General features: G+C 40.1%; 3 protein-coding genes and 1 pseudogene across 7 annotated transcripts; 2 read left to right on the forward strand and 2 right to left on the reverse strand.

Annotated features, from left to right (window-relative positions):
- Nucleotides 5,028-6,843, forward strand: LOC104779602 (annotated as a pseudogene).
- On the reverse strand, nt 8,178-10,765 carry LOC104779603 (protein TWIN LOV 1). Of its 5 annotated transcripts, XM_010503973.2 has the most exons (8): nt 10,031-10,765; nt 9,739-9,919; nt 9,327-9,534; nt 9,167-9,231; nt 8,997-9,076; nt 8,852-8,907; nt 8,694-8,763; nt 8,178-8,457 (listed from the first exon to the last, which is right to left on the reverse strand). In XM_010503973.2, exons 1-8 carry the CDS (start codon nt 10,337-10,339, stop codon nt 8,317-8,319), a joined length of 1,110 nt encoding a protein of 369 aa, XP_010502275.1. In that variant the 5' UTR covers nt 10,340-10,765; the 3' UTR covers nt 8,178-8,316. The 5 variants fall into 5 exon arrangements, with proteins under 5 accessions (XP_010502275.1, XP_010502274.1, XP_010502273.1 ...); XM_010503972.2 differs by having other exon boundaries at nt 8,694-8,757; nt 9,739-10,765; XM_010503971.2 differs by having other exon boundaries at nt 9,739-10,765.
- LOC104779605 (probable pectate lyase 6) lies at nt 12,343-14,468 on the forward strand. The gene is made up of 4 exons (XM_010503977.2): nt 12,343-12,686; nt 12,785-13,466; nt 13,633-13,875; nt 13,959-14,468. The coding sequence occupies exons 1-4, from the start codon at nt 12,490-12,492 to the stop codon at nt 14,196-14,198; spliced, it is 1,362 nt and encodes a 453-aa protein (XP_010502279.1). The 5' UTR covers nt 12,343-12,489; the 3' UTR covers nt 14,199-14,468.
- On the reverse strand, nt 14,658-16,294 carry LOC104783469. The gene is made up of 9 exons (XM_010508622.1): nt 16,234-16,294; nt 16,076-16,146; nt 15,854-15,988; nt 15,703-15,792; nt 15,535-15,609; nt 15,265-15,297; nt 15,047-15,127; nt 14,828-14,899; nt 14,658-14,702 (listed from the first exon to the last, which is right to left on the reverse strand). Exons 1-9 carry the CDS (start codon nt 16,292-16,294, stop codon nt 14,658-14,660), a joined length of 663 nt encoding a protein of 220 aa, XP_010506924.1.

The following is a 16,372-nucleotide window of genomic DNA, read 5'->3' on the forward strand; positions in this document are numbered from 1 at the left end:
GAGGTCGGTGGATGAGATCGGCGGGTTGAGGTCGGTGGATGAGATCAGCGGATGAGATCGGCGGATGAGGTCGGCGGGTTGAGGTTGAGGTTGGCGCGAGCAGCTCTGCGGATGAGGTCAAGGTTGGCGAGTTGAGGTCGGATCTCACGCGATCGAGAATGATTCCGAGTTTGGTTCTATGTGTGAGAAAGGATATCGGCAAGTTGAGGTCGCGATATATGCAAGAGAGGAGATCGGCCAAGGGAGTCGGGTTTAAACATTATAGAGGGAAGAGCTCGACATGATGGTTATGGAGGTCAGTATGGCATCAGCAATTTCAAGGGTGAAGACCGAGAGGTCGGTAGGTCCATGGTCGGCGAGCGATGCGAGGTTGCGCAAGACGAGTTTGGAGAGCGGCGGGCTGAGGTCGGCAGGTCCATGGTCGGCGATCGAACTTGTGAGTGAGAGAGATCGGCAAGAGGATACGGATGAGGTAGTTCGATCCGGCGAGCCCAGATCCGTGCGACTGATAGTTTGAACTCGTGTTCGCGGGATTGTGACTGATGCCGATCTTGATGGTCGGCAAAACGGGTTTCCTTTGGACATAGCTGAGGTCGGCTCTCGTGAGGGTGGTGAAGCTGACGTCAGCGGGACGCTGCGCGATGCCCCAGAGGTCGGCAAATCCTCATTCCAGGTCGGTGCTTGTCCTACCGTTGGGGCGAGCTCCGAGGTCACCTCCTAAGATTGGTGTTCATGTTGTGCGCTTGCATCCCACGTCATCTCATGAGAGCGGCAAGAAGAGTTTTGATCGTCAATTTGAGTTCGGCACTTGTGATAGTGCGGGAGAAGATTATGAGGTCGGGGCTGAGAATGAGAGTGAAGATCGACACTGAGAAGGAGAGTGGAGATCGGCGCCAAGCTTGAGAGCGGAGGTAGGCACCAAGCTTGAGAGTAGAGGTCGGCACCAAACTTGAGAGTGTACGTCGGCACCAAACTCAAGAGTGCAGGTCGGCACCAAACTTGAGAGTGCAGGTCGGCACCAAGTAGAAGAGTGGATGTCGCCATCGAGAATGAGGGTAGAGGTCTCCGTCAAAAATGAGACTAGATTTCTTCATCGAGAATGAGAGTGGAGGTCACCACCGCAAATGAGAGTGGAGGTCTCCACCAAGAATAAGAATTGAGGTTTCCACCAAGAATGAGAGTTGAGATCTCCACCAAGAATGAGAATGTTTAGCGTGAGGAAGACGAGCGTGAGAGTATCAAGTTTGAGGGCGGCGAGCGTGAGCCTCGAGCGTTAGAGCGTCGACTGTGAGGGTGGCGAGCGTGCAAAGATGGCAAGTGTGAGAGCGTCGACTGTGAGGGCGGCGAGCACGAGAGTGCCAAGCGCGAGGGAGGCGAATACAGGGATGGCATGTGTGAGGAACGCAAGTGTGAGAGAGCTTGAGGTAGGCGCCAAGCTGTAAGTAGGCACCAAGCTGGAGGTCGGCACCGAGCTAGAGGTAGGCACCAAGCTGGAGGTAGGAACCAAACTTGAGAGTGCAGCTCAGCACCGAGAATGAGAATCGAAAGTATGAAGGCAAGCGCGAGAGCGGAAAGCATGAGAGCTGCGAGCAAATGTTTGATATGCAGCTCGGCTTTGTGCTTTACAAAAGTAAAGTGGTAGGCGAGACAGACTCGCCGTACCTTTAGGTGCGGCTTTCGTGTCCGGCTTATCCTGTGGGTGTTTGGGGTCTGCAAGAACTTGCAAGCCGGAGCTTGGCTTATTAGTTCAGGCGCCCTCAAGTTAGTGCGAGACTTGCTCGACTTTTTGCTTGGTATCGAGATATATTTTACGGAGTGAAACGTCTCTCGACTTACCCTGTTACGTGTTTTGAATACCAAGTTTTAGGTTGGTAGTTGAGATGAGCTCGTCGTACCTTTTAGGTGCGGTCCTGGTGTCTGGCTTACCGTGTGGGTGCCCCGAGGTTGGCAAGAGTGTGCAAGTAAGAACTTGGCTTATTCAAACTTTACCGTCTGCTAGCTGAATGCGAGACTGGGCTCGGCTTTTTTTTTGTGCGAATTATTTTGCCGCCGCATCCATGTGGAACGCGTTTCAAATCGTACACCTGGCCAGGGCGACAATGTAGAAGTTGGACACTCGTTAAAACAGACTCATTCGAGAGAGCTTGTATGTGATTAAATGTACTCTTGCGAGTGTAATTTTTATTTTTATGTTTTGTTATAGGTTTGTCTTGTAAAAGGCTGCCTACGTACCCTTTAAAAGGGATCAAGCCATTTGTAGTTCATTTTGCGAAGGAAGAGCTCGGTATGGCGAGCATTCTTTTTTTTTTTTTTTTTTTTGGCCCGAGGCGCCTTGTTATTCTTTGATTTGGCTGAGTTCCAGGACCGGTTATCTTGATGGATGGTTTGACCTTGCGTCTTTCTCTTTTTCTACCTCGATGTACTTATTAGCCCGGTGCATTGCGTCGTCGAGAGTCAGAGGCTCATATATGATAATATTGTCCCTGAAGCGAGACCCATATGCGAGAGCATTTCGGAAAGCGGAGATCGCAGTATCGTCTGCAATGGCGAGCTTTGAAACAACCTTCTTGAATCGTTCCATGAACTCTCTGAGCGATTCGTCGTCCTCTTGGTACATCGTCTAGAGATCGGCATTAGATACCCCCTTTATCATAAAGGCACGAGTGATGTTGCAGGAAAGCAGTGGTGAGCTTGTAGTAGCTATCTATCGAATTGGCTTCTAGATGAGAAAACCAACTTAGTGCATCAAAGGCTAAGTTTTCCACAAACATCTAACAGCATCCGGCATCGTATTCTTCAGGACTAAAGTGTGCTCGGTTGATTGCAACACTCATCGATGTTAAGAAAATTTTTGGGTCAGTTAGCCCGTTGTATGGGATGAACTTGAACTTGTTGATGTAACAAACGCGAACGCTAGAGATTCTTGTCGTGAAGGGTGAGCGTTGAGCCTCTTCGAGCATCTTCTCCAAGTTGGGGGCAGCACTTTTTGCTCGATGTATCTTGACCGAGATGTCTTTTACGATCGCTTTGAATCGCTGGATTTTTAAATTCTTGTAATCTTTCAGGTCGTCTCGCGGATGGTGGTTCGACAGTGTTGGAGTCGGCTGGCTTCTACTACGCTTGCTACGATGGTGCGTCTGGTCTTGATCGGCGGGCGCCCCATCCCTGGTGTGGTCGTCGAAGGATCCTTCGATGATGGACGTCGGTCAGCGTCTATGACTCTCTGAGCGTTCCTCGACTCGCGGTGACAGGGGTGGTAGTGTGTCGAGGTCGGCAAGGTAGCTTGTGTGTCGACGATCATGTCTTCTTTGCTGGAGTCTGTTAATTTGGTCCTGCAATGCTTCTTGTGTTGCAACGAGTGCGTCGAGATGCTCAACTGTTCGTGTGTCCCGAATATTGAGCTTGTCGAGGATAGTCTGCATCATATCGTCGAAGCTGTTCCTCTGTCCAGCAAGCAAGGGAGCTAGGAGCGCGGCACCATCAGTGACAGCTGGAGCCACGGTTTGACGATGCTCGTCATGTGCGGCAACAAGAGATAGGATTGGCGCGTCGAATACGGTATGCATCAGGTCGTCGAGTCCGCTCCTTTGTGCTGTGGGTAAAGCATTTGGAAGGGCGGCATTGTTGACGATGGTCTGGTCCGTGGCAGGTTCGTGCTCGGCATGCATGGCAGCGAGAGGTTCCAAGGACGCATCGGGCACTGGTAGAGAGGTTGTGTTGTTCGGCACAGCGCCTTCGAGTGTGGTTCTCGTGGAAGGTGGAGTGGGAGAGTGCGTGTTCTTATGCGTCTCCATCGTTGTTCCGAAGGCGATGGTTGTTCGAAAGTGGTGTTGAATTCTTCGCTGGAGTTTCCTGAGTTCGCCATGTCTTGATCTGGAGTCTTCGTGGAAACGGCGACCGTCAGTCTTGATCGTCAAAAGGGAGCGCTCTACTCTTGCCCCACGGTGGGCGCCAATTGTTTGTACCGGGGATTGCACAACACTAAGTAAATAAAGATTTCGGGGGAAAAGTGAAGCTAGTTCTTTTATTAACGATGAAAACGTGAGGTCGTCACTAAAACGAGTCAAGATTGAGCTCGTCAGTTCACAGGAAAACTAACAAGCTAAAAATGACGAGCTCGAAAGTGGAAATGAATTACACAAAAGGATATAAACTGTGTTTTCTACAAAGTATTGCTCTATGGGTAATTTCCGAGAGACCGAATGGTGATTCCAATAAATTTTCTTTCCTTTTATAGGAAACTATTGGCCTAAAGCTCTCTAGGGTTTTTGTCGTGAATTCCCAAGATTACCCTTTGCAGATTGTTAATGACTTGCTCCTAATTTTATCGGGCTAAAATCATAATTAATCTATCTTATTGGACCGAATAGCATATTGGGCGTAGCCATGTCCAACACCTAACATGGCTTTCTATAATGTTGTCTCCCCCATGAAATACTGAACGCTTAGACTTCTCCTTTTAAAAGATTTTAAGATTATGCTACCAAAACATATATTTTAATATGTGGCTACTGAGACAAATGTCCACTAAAGGTAAGGGTTACACGATGTAGTTGGGTTGACAATTAGTAGAAATTGATACGGTAGCATATGATAGTTGTTAGAATTTTTTTGATTAGTTAATTTAATTGATGTGAAGTTTTTTAATTGATACTTATGTCAATAATACATAAAGACTTTTTGAAACAGAGTAAAGTAAAATCATTTTAAGTATATCAACCACCCTGGCTGTAATTAATTTTTAAGCACACAACAAATGGTTGTATCTGTTTTTTGTCAACCAGCTTAGCTGTAGACTGTAAGTATATAAAGTTTAAACAATGACTTTCCACATTAGGATGTGATATAATTTATTTCCTTGCCGACGTTTTCGTAATAACTAATACTCCAATAATGTAAATAAATACTAAACAAAATGCAAATGGGAGTTAGTTAAAACTTGGAAAGATTGAAAATTAAGAGGAGGATAACTCATTTCAGTCTGTATGTTTTTTATATAGACATTTCCCAAAATCCCAAAATCCCAAAATCCCAAAATCCTCGAAACTAATCTCCGAGTGAGCAGTCATGGACTTGTTCGGAGATTTTCACCAGGGAGAAATAGATGGGAAACCATATCTCCTGTACCAAAACGTTATGAAACCATTACCACAAACACAAATCCAAAACTCCTCCGATGAAGACACCACCATCGATAAATTATTATCAATCCAAAACAAACCAAACTCCTCCAATAAACTCCCTCTTCAACCTCGTCGACGTTTCGTATGCCCTACGTCACGACACGATATAACAGTGAGTGATGGGAATATTACAACATGTGATGAAGACGGGTTACTATTACCTGATCTCTTTTTCAAGCTCACAATTTCCCCTCTCTGTGGTGACAATACCTCGTATACTCATGTCGTATTCCCGTCGTGGTCCAACAATAAAGAATCTGATCTTGTCAATGGTTGCGGTATTTGTAGAGCCCAAATGGTCGGCACAAACTCTTATTTCTGTGTCGCCTGTAATAAAAGGTACTACAAAGAATGTGTCGAGTCTCCACTTGAGATAAACTATCCTTCCCACGTCAAACATTCTCTCCAACTTTACTACTCTAGAAAATTATCCGAGCATTATTGCATCTTGTGCAGACGCAAGGCAGATTATATCCTTTATTATTGTGCTCTCTGCGACATTTATATGCATCCGATATGTGCTCAGGCGGCAATACCTTTTTTTATAGACCAACCAAAAAGGCATGACCATACCCTCTCTCTTTTCCCTAGACAAGCTTCCTTAACCTGCAATGTTTGTGCTTTGGTCAATAAACTCCATCTCACCTACGTCTGTCGTTCTATATGTGACATTGTAGCCCATAGTGATTGTATCCAAATCCCACAAACCATAAGAATATCTCGTCACCAACACCGTGTCTCTTTCACTTCTTCTCTTCCATTAGGAATATCTTCTTGTGGAGTTTGCCGCCAAGAGGTTGACCGTGATTATGGCGGATACACTTGCAAGGTGTGTAGTGGCTACGTTGTTCACACAAGATGTGCATTGCGCCAAGATATATCGGATGGCATTGAACTCGAGGGAGTACCAGACGAAGACGGTGATATTGAGCCCTCGTACGAGATCATATCTGATGGAGTAATAATCCATTTTTCTCATGGCTGTCATATGAAATTCGACGGCAGTGGAGTTTACGACGGAAACAAGTTTTGTCAAGCTTGTGCCCTTCCAATCAACTAGGAAAATTTGTATGCATGTGAGGAATGTGATTTTATCCTACACGAAAGATGTGCAGAAGCTCCTCGTAAGATGTACCATCCATTGCATCCCCATCCACTTAAACAAAGGGTTGTCCATGAAAAGAACGTATTCATATGTGAAGTATGTGACCACATAAGTAATGGTTTCGGATATGAGTGCACGAAGGAGGGTTGTGATTACATACTAGATGTAGTATGTGCCTCGACTTCTGAGCCGTTCAACTATCAAGGCCATCAACACCCCTTATTCCTAGCGTTAGGCCCAAACGTAAAGCCAATGTGCCATATTTGCAAGTCAACAAAATATAACCAGGAATTTAACTGTATTGATGAGTGTGACTTTGTTATATGTTTTGAATGCGCTACCTTACCATACATGGTAAGGTATAAGCATGATAAACATTACCTCACATTTTGTCATGGAGATGAGGCAAGTGGCTCAGATTGGTGTGAGTTATGCGAGGGAAAATTAGTACTGAGAGTTGGAGGAAGAGAAGGAGGATTCTATAAGTGCAACGATTGCTGCACCACGATTCATATGTGATATGACATGTTTACTTGGCCCTCATCCGTATTTAAAGCCCGGTCAAACAATGACATTTGGTAAAGAATGCTTAATTATACGCAACACTTCTCCTCGGCTAATTTGCAATGTTTGCAATATGCGTCGTCCGTATCCAATAATTTTCCTATTCAAAGGGGAAGGGTCATCTCTTGGTATTCTATGTAACATGAATGGAGATGATTGAGTTATCCCTGCTCTTTTTTATTTCTAATTTTTAATATGTATTTTTTGGCTTCTTTTTTCTTTCTTACCTAGCTAGACAGCTAGTCAAACGTTGTCTGTTTGTATTTTATGTTTGTAGTCCATAATGATCGTATCTCTATCTCACAAACCATAAAAATATCTTGCCACCCCCATCGCGTCTCTTTCATTTCTCCTCTTCCATCAAGAAAATTGTGTTGAGGAGATTGCCGCCAAGAGCTGTTCACACAAGATGTGCATTGCGCACGGATAGAGCTGTCAAAATGGGCTGTCCACGTCCATTTTAACCCGTCCAACATTGTCCAATTTGATTTTGGACAAATAGCTGTCCGTGTCCATTAACCACCATGTCCACTTATGTCCATATTTTTATGGACTGTCCATGGGTGTTCATTGGACAACATATAACAGATTTTGTAAAATAAAAATAAAATACAAATATCTAAAAACATATTTGTGTTTGTAATTTTTTCTCCTAATCGATTTTGACCTAGATTTTTAAGTATTATGGACCGCCCAATGTCCACATTGTCCGTCCAATTTTGTCCGTGGGTAAAAACGAACCAAAACCATTTAGACCCGCTTCAAATATGGGCTTGTCCATGACCGGTGCATAATGATTTGGACATGGGCGGACCATGGACAACCCGCCCATTTTGACAGCTCTACGCACGGATATATTTATGTGATGACATTGAACTTGAGGGAGTACCAGATGATGACGAAGACATTGAACCCTTCGAGAGGATATCTGATGGAATAGTAAGCCATTTCTCTCATGGATGTCATCTGAAATTTGAGACCAGTGGTGTCTCTACACGAAATCAAGTTCATGTCAAGCGTGTATCCCTTCAATCAAGGAGGAGAACTGCAAGAAACGTTCTCTGTATCCAATATATTTTTGAGTTTAGAGAACTGAGATCTGGAGTTGTGTGTACCCTTTCACACTAAAGGACTTCTACAACCATTGAGATTGAGTTATCCTTTTTCTGTTGTGATATTTTATTTAGTTTGTTCTTATATATATCATCAACCTTGTTCGCTTTTGCGTCTGATTTAATATTTAAAACGCGAAGCTAGAGTATACTGTATACTCACGTCTATTACCATCTTTTTTTTTTGTTTTGGACATTTCTAGACTTTTTAAGGACTCAGCTGAACCAACTTTGTTAAGGATCAAAATGAGGACTTCATTCATGTACAAAGATTATACATATATATGACCAATTCAATTCATACTCTTTTCTACTTCTTTCTAAGAGGTATTTTCATCTTTCTGGGCTTATATTAGCATGTCACCATGAATGAGCTCCTAACCGCTACTCTTACAGCACCGACCACACTCAGTTGCTTTGTCTCCGGTCTCAGCTCTTTACTTTCAGTATTTCTGCAACTTGCTTCGACCTGAACGCCTACAAAATATGCTGTCTGAAACCAAATGTTTAAGACAAAAAAAAAAAAGAACAGAGCAATTAGTTCACTGAATTCTCAGTTAGAAAGATGTAAGTTGCAAATGACTTCTTTTTTTTGTTCTTAAACTTATCCCAATCACATTAGTCCTATTTGCTTAAAACCAGACCATAATCAATTCGAACTTGTTTATTTTTCCATATCTGGACAACACTTTGGAACACTACCTCGCAGGAAGTCATGAAGGGATTTACCTTGCCTGAAGCATTACGAACTGGTGAGATGTGAAGAAGATTCCAAAATGTGCTCTTATCTTTTCTGTTACTGATAAAAACATAAATGATAAGCCCAAAAGACATCACAGAAACAGGAATTACTCAGCAAAAATGCATTGAAGAAATAAATCTTCAACCTGTAATTTAGTATTTGCACTGTGCATGATTGTCCCTTTAAGATGCACTCCTTCATCTGAACCGAAAAAAAACCAATCACAATCTCAATTCCATGGAAGTCGCCGGGCAACATTACTTATTTAAGTTGAAACGAAATCACACTACCTCGTAAAGAACTGAGGAATCGGTATCAACTCCACTCAGAAATCTACAGTTTTGTCCCAACACTTCATGCCTCTTGTAGCCTACCAACATCGTCAAAAATAAGAACAATGCCAAAATCTAATATAAAGGTTGCTAATTTCTGCAAACCCACACACACAAAAAACACTCACCAGTCAATGTCAAAAAGGCATCACTCGCATAAATAATAGGCATGTCGGGTATGCATGGATTGGTTCTGCAAAGTAAAAGAGAAACAATGTCAAGGGGGATAACCTATAACAGCAGACTGTAGTTCCATAACTAAAACCAACAAAATACTTTAAAACTCACAATACGAAACTTTGTTTGATTCTACCAAGAGAAATAACTAACGACGAGCTTAGACAATCTACTCCTCGCAAGCAGCACCGTTTCCCGCAGACTAATCTACCACTCAACTCGCTGTAACGTGTTAAAACAGATAACACATTGTTAATTGCTTCCGCAGCTCTTAGCTTCTCAGACTCGCTCGCTTCACAGTACTCCCAATCCTCTAATCCTGCAATACAAAATACAAACAATGCTTTAGAAAACCTAGTTTTGCAGGCAAGAGATCGTCCACTACAATGATTTCGAACTCTTAATTCAATACTTAATACATTCATTAAGCAGTTAAGGAAAGATTTAACTAAAGAATGAAGATTTAAAAGCTCTCTGAGGAATTCTATCAAACAAGTAATAGGCATTACTTAAAAAACCAAACCTTGTTCATCATCATCACATTCCACAGGTAAAGCTCGATGATCCTGATGCTGCACGAAATTACCAAAACAAACCTCTCTTCGACAAGAACCAAACACCAATTCAGAATGATCCAACGACGAGACATCATCTCCTACACTTGTCAACTTCCGATGATGATGATCTCGTCCCGAGATCGGGACCTGAACGGCAACAAAATTGATGACTTTACCATCATCTCTCCCAAAAACAGGGATCATATGAAACAACATCCAAAACGGAGACCCAGATTTACGATAGTTCAACAAGCTCACTTGAACAGATCTCTCTTCACGAATCGCTTCACGGATCTCCATGATCGATCTACGATTAGTCTTGGGACCTTGGAAAAACTTGCCGTTTCTTCCGATCACCTCTGCTCTCGAGTACCCGGTCATCTTCAAAAACCCTAAGCTGGCGAAAACAATCGGGTGACCCGAAAGAAACGGGTCGGTGATTGTGAAATTGTGAGGAAGCTCGTCTAACGCTTCTTTGATCCATAGAGTGTATCGACGGTTGAAAGATTCTTCTTCTTCTTCTTTTTCAGTGAAAACTGAGTCTGAAGATTCTTCTGCTAAGGACATAATCGTAATAAACACTCGATGTCGATGATGATGATGGCTACTCTTCTTCTTCTTGTCAGTCTACTGTTTAGTGCCAATCCCATGTGGGTTTTGAGTCGAGATTGAAAAAGAAAAGAAAGACAAAAAAAAAAACTCTTTTTCTACAAAGTGAATCCGAAACAACGAAACCCAGTTAAGAAAACAGAGATGTTTTGATGAAAAGAAAAATAAAAATCGAAACTTTGTGAGATGATGATAAGACAAGAAGAGGGAAGAAGAAAGCAGATGAATTTGAACAATTAGGGTTTCAAATTGATTGATGTAATCACTCTAGAGAAGATCTTCGTCTGATTTCGTGTTTTGATTCTTTTCGTTTTATGTGGCTATCGGAAGAGGACGATTGATTTTGTTGCGTCTCTCTCTCTCTCTTCTTGTTTTGAGTTTGAGTTGTAAAAATATTCAGATATTTTCTTTTTTTTTTTCTAATTTAGTAGTAAAACAATTATCCACAAAGATTTAAAAGGATAAGTACACAATTACGATTAGATTAATAAGTGTACTTTAATTCTTAATACTCATTTTTGTGATCTGAGTATTTTTTTAAAACCGTACAAAATATTTGTATTTTATTACTCTAACTTTTAAACGGAATTTTAAAATCTTTTATACATTTTTTACTTGTCAATGGTAAATTGTTTATAAAAATAACATAATACATTTATAATTAATTTTCATATATATAAAAATGTAAAAATTAGATTAAGAAAATAAATAATATATATCATTTTAAAATTTTTCTTTAATTTTTTAGAGAACTTATTAGAAATATTTTTTTGATATACTTTTTTAAAAATATTATTTTTTTGAATATTTTTATTTTTATATTTTTTATATAATTATAATATATTAAATTAATTTTTAAATTTGTTGTTTAGGTTTAAATTCTCTATTTTATATTTAGTGTATGGTTTAAAAGAACGTGGTTTAGTATTTAGGGTTTAGCAGTTTATAATTTAATTATTTTATATATTGAAAAAATATATTTTTTTTTTCGTAAATTTTTTATGCTCAGATTGAAATACGAGAAAAGTGGGATTATAAAGCCTTAAAATCACACCGACAAAGCCGATATTTCTGCTTTTACTCATCTTTTTGTTGCCAAAATTGTTTTTTTTTCTGATGAAATAAAATTAAATATTCACCTCTTATTTTATAAGTGTGGGTCCTAGATTCCAACGTAAACAAAAGCTGGAAAACGACAAAAAGTCCGACTGTTTATACTTATCTATTTCTCTTGTCCCTGTGTCTGTTATCATATCAATACAGCCTCGCTTACGTGGCATCTCTCATTTGTACTTTACTCTCCCGGTGGTAACATGTGTCACTCACTCATCGCTTACTATGGATTCGACTCAGAGGCCCATTGGGCTGTATTAATGCTGTTCAATAAATGTGTCACAATAATATTTGCTTACTCGAATTTATTATTTAATACCTAAGAAAATAGCTAGAATTTTTTAAAAAGATTATCGTATATATAGCACAAAAAATAAATTTTGTTTCAAATTTTTTTTTAACATCTAACTTTTATTAATTTAGAGAAGAAATATACACAGAGCTAACAAACCAGCTAGGTGGTATTGTATTGTTTTGTTTCAAATTTATCATATTATTTCTAAAATTTAGAAAAACACTAATTTTTAAATAACACTAATCAAAAATAATACTAAAATTTCAAAAATAACACTGAAATCCTTTTGTAAAAAAATCTTAAGCTAACCAAAAATAATAAATAAGAAAACTCAAGTAAAAGTAATATTAGGTAAAAGACAAAAATAACTGAATATATTCCACAAAAGAAGGATAAAACAAAGAAAGAACAGTAAAAAAAACCAGCCAAACAATAATTGGTTTTCAAGAAAAGTAACAGAGAGAGTTTAAAAAAAATTAATGGTTACCTAATAATAATTACTCTGTTAATCGTTAATCCTCCATTAATGTCTTTCATTTTCCCTCTCTCTTTTCAAGTTCCTTGTTATTTAAGAAACCCATGAATCCGATCATCTATTTCTAACCCTGGGCCGACCAAGAAAACTTTTTGGACGACCCATATCTCAAGGGTTCTAATTATCAAAAATACAAAAAAAAAAAATCTCTCACCGCCGATTTAAATGGTGAATCTTGGGAGCTACGTTATCGTCTTTGTCTCGTTGTCTCTCGCTGTCGCTGTTCCATCGGTTCATGCCCACGTCGCCGAATATGATGAATACTGGACGCAGCGTCAAACGGAAGCGTTGCATCAAACTTTGGAATCTTATGACCCGGAGCCCCTTAATGTCACAGACCACTTTAACTACCATGCCGCCTTGTGGGTTCTCTAAATTTAACTTACGTAGGGTTTTTAATTTGTTATTAATAATCTAACTTCTTCCGGAAGTAACTCATGTTTTCTGTGTGTTTTCTCAGAGCCATGGAGACGACGGGGACAGCTAACGAAACAAGGAGGGATCTCCGTCAGGTCAAAAGTGGTAAGAAAAGACGTGGAGGAAGGTATGAATCCCTTAACGCGATTGACAAATGCTGGAGAGGCGACAAAAACTGGGACAAAAACCGGAAGAAACTAGCAGACTGTGTCCTTGGATTTGGCCGCAAAACAACCGGAGGCAAAAATGGACCGATCTATGTGGTCACTGATCCATCCGACAACGATCTATTGGACCCGAAACCAGGAACTCTAAGACACGCCGTGACAAGAGACCGACCACTCTGGATCATATTCGCAAGACACATGATCATAAAACTGCAACAAGAACTGATCATAACGAATGATAAAACAATCGACGGTCGGGGAGTAAGTGTTTACATAACCGGGGGTGCAGGTTTAACGTTGCAGTACGTGAGGAATGTGATAATACATAATATTTATATCAAACAAATTAAACGAGGACCTGGTGGGTTGATTAGAGACTCCGAGCATCATTTTGGGCTTCGGACAATGAGTGACGGTGATGGGATTAATATTTTTGGTGCGACCAATGTTTGGATTGATCATGTCTCGATGACAGATTGTTCTGATGGGATGATTGATGCCATCATGGGATCGACCGCGATTACTATCTCCAATTCCCATTTTACCGACCACGACGAGGTAAATAAGAGGCTATAAATTAAGTTTTGGCATAAAACCCAACCAAATTGTTTTCGAAAACCAAATTTACAAAATCGAACAGTGGTCCATTTTTGCTTAAGATGTTCACGAGAGCGTATATGCAAACTTCGAACAATGAGGCCTAAGGTCCCCCTTAATACTGCAGGTGATGCTGTTTGGGGGTAAAAACACGGATGTGATCGACAAGAAAATGCAGATAACAGTTGCGTTTAACCATTTTGGTAAGAGATTGAAGCAAAGAATGCCAAGGGCCAGATACGGTTTGGTCCATGTTGTGAACAATGACTACACTCACTGGGAAATGTATGCAATTGGTGGAAACATGAACCCGACCATTATAAGTCAAGGCAATCGTTTCATTGCTCCTCCTAACGAAGATTCCAAACAGGAAAAAAACCACTAAAACTCTCGAATCAACAGTTCACTACACTACACTTGAGAGACACGACTGAGAGAGATTTTGAAATGCAGGTTACAAAGAGAGAATACACACCTTATCCTGAATGGAAAACATGGAACTGGCAATCAGAGAAAGATTATTTCCTGAATGGAGCTTACTTTGTGCAATCGGGAAAAGCAAACGCCTGGAGCACTGCCCCGAAAAATCCAATCCCTAGAAAGTTTGCAATCCGACCTCAACCAGGAACAAAGGTCAGAAGACTCACAAAGGATGCTGGTGCGCTTGGCTGCAAACCAGGCAAGTCCTGCTGAGAAAAGCTCCACGTTCGTGCGTTTGTGTTCCCGTGTTGTTATGGTAACAAACAAAAAATAACAGACAAAAAGAATTGTATTTGTTGTGGGTGGTGTTTGTAACAAATTGTGCATAATGCAGTAAGGATTATAATTATTATTAGAAGAATATAGGTTCATTTTTTTTGTTGGATGCAAAAAAAATCAAGGAAAAAGCATATTCTTTTTGTTTTTGAATCTTCTTACTTGCCTCAAAGGGCACTAATCTAAACACCAATACATAATAATCACTCCTATTAATCCTATACCTTCTTTCTACCCAAATCCAGGGTCATTCTCGTCAATGCTGTCTGGCTTATATGCTATCAGACTCGTGTCTTCTTGCTTAAAAAAAGAAAGAAATAAACGTTAAAACAGACTTGGTTTTATCCCTATTCATGAAGAACGAATTATTATGTCATCAAAACCTTACCATCTGAATTAGCAGTCATCTAGTAGCTCTATCTTAGCGCTTTCTTTTAATCCCTGAAACATGTCAAGAGACAAATCGGGTGAGTGGAGGTTTCATTTGGAAGTTTTAATAAAATCATACTGCTGCATCCGATTCTATATGTGAGTGTACTTGTTATCATATATTGACCCAACAATACCTCTGAGCTTGAAGCTTCTTCGTTTGTAAGTACTATACATGTGTTTGACTTCCCTGAAAGCCGAAGCTTCTCCTGCCAGACCACATGAAGCAAGTTGTTATAAAATTCCATGGACAAGATGGAGGAGGTTATATATGTGAGACCAATTATAAATTATTTCTTAGGACTATATACATACTAATTCTTCATCTAAATGTGCCTCCTCACGAGAATACATACCTGTATCAATATATCCGGCATCTTGTGATTTTCTCCACCCAAAGAGTCGCACAGATACATCAAACCCATATTCGCAATATTCTGCCCAGCAACAAAAGAAGACCAATAAGTAAATTTGATCTTTTACTTCATGGCTCCATTATTAGCTGCCAATGATCCCTTCGAATGTTTTGGAGAACATTAATAAATAAAAAGAGCGGAAGTAAAGAAGTAAGTACCTGCTTGTACTCAATGCTATCTAATTTTCCACCCTAAGAAATTGGAAATTAGATGGAATCAGTAAGCAATAACGACCACCAGAGATATGTACTTTTGTGTTTATTATAGTCATGAGTTTAAATTAATGTTAAAGTTATAAGCAAAGGAAAGAGAACAAATCTAATTGGTGGTCACATATAATCTCAATTCTTGTAGTCAGACAAGTTTTCAGCTCGAAATGACAATGACGAAACAATAAAATGGATTTTTTTAACAACAGTACCACGCACCATACCACCAAAGAGGCTATGCATTGCGTCGAAATCATCTCCAATGTTAGCAAGATCCTCAAGAGCCAAACCCACCTGTTAGATAGATATGAAACTTGTTAGTTGTTAATACTAACCTCAAAGGAACAACTCTTGAAACCTGTTAAATACGTAATGCCATATTCATACATTATCCTGGACTCCCTTTAAAAGATCTTTCTGCACGTCCAGCTTATCATCCACCTTCTGAAGCCGCTGACTCAGGTGTTTCTTAGCATTCTGACCAAACAACATAAGAAAAAAAGCCCTATACAATTAGAAATCTATAAAGATCATAAACAAGACCTGAAAAGTCGATAGAAGAATCACCCACAGAAATAGCTTCTGAAACGGTATCCAAATGCTTTGTCAAGTTCGCCACAGCATTGTCCATGTTCTGCTTTGTTATGCACATGATATCAGAGAATGAAATGCCCTACCAAAGAAAAAAACATCAGCTTCAGAGTAAATTTAATCCCAAAAAAAAAAAAACTGTAGTTAGAGTTAGAACTCTACAAGATACCTTGAACCACATGTAACCATATCCTAAAGCCCCCAAAGTCGCTGCCGGGACTATAAACGGTGTATAGTCAGCTGGAAAATGGTAAAATGAGAAAGTTAGAGAGAGATAAACAAACATATCTTCAAAGACACCAAATCAAAAACTTGCAAGAGACAAACCTCCTTGACCTCCATTCACTACAGTTATCTGCCGCGATGAAGCCAATTGCCGAACCTCCATTGCTAATCGTTGCATCTACCAAATTCTCTCACACATTTATATATGATTGTTCCAAAAAATTTGATCTTTTTACACAAA

This window comes from Camelina sativa, chromosome 4 (assembly GCF_000633955.1).
Source record: "Camelina sativa cultivar DH55 chromosome 4, Cs, whole genome shotgun sequence".
Taxonomy (NCBI): Eukaryota; Viridiplantae; Streptophyta; class Magnoliopsida; order Brassicales; family Brassicaceae; genus Camelina; species Camelina sativa.

Excerpts from the sequence above, each read along its gene's own strand:
- LOC104779605 (XM_010503977.2), top strand. The coding sequence starts at position 12,490 with ATGGTGAATCTTGGGAGCTACGTTATCGTCTTTGTCTCGTTGTCTCTC. Across the intron at positions 13,467-13,632 it reads ATTTTACCGACCACGACGAG|GTGATGCTGTTTGGGGGTAA; the intron begins GTAAATAAGAGG and ends TTAATACTGCAG. Across the intron at positions 13,876-13,958 it reads CTAACGAAGATTCCAAACAG|GTTACAAAGAGAGAATACAC; the intron begins GAAAAAAACCAC and ends TTTGAAATGCAG.
- LOC104783469 (XM_010508622.1), bottom strand. The coding sequence starts at position 16,294 with ATGGAGGTTCGGCAATTGGCTTCATCGCGGCAGATAACTGTAGTGAAT. Across the intron at positions 15,793-15,853 it reads CTATCGACTTTTCAGGTCTT|AATGCTAAGAAACACCTGAG; the intron begins GTTTATGATCTT and ends TTGTTTGGTCAG. Across the intron at positions 15,128-15,264 it reads ATAGCATTGAGTACAAGCAG|AATATTGCGAATATGGGTTT; the intron begins GTACTTACTTCT and ends GTTGCTGGGCAG.
- LOC104779603 (XM_010503971.2), bottom strand. The coding sequence starts at position 10,339 with ATGTCCTTAGCAGAAGAATCTTCAGACTCAGTTTTCACTGAAAAAGAA. Across the intron at positions 9,232-9,326 it reads ATCAAACAAAGTTTCGTATT|AACCAATCCATGCATACCCG; the intron begins GTGAGTTTTAAA and ends TTTACTTTGCAG. Across the intron at positions 9,077-9,166 it reads TGCCTTTTTGACATTGACTG|GCTACAAGAGGCATGAAGTG; the intron begins GTGAGTGTTTTT and ends CGATGTTGGTAG.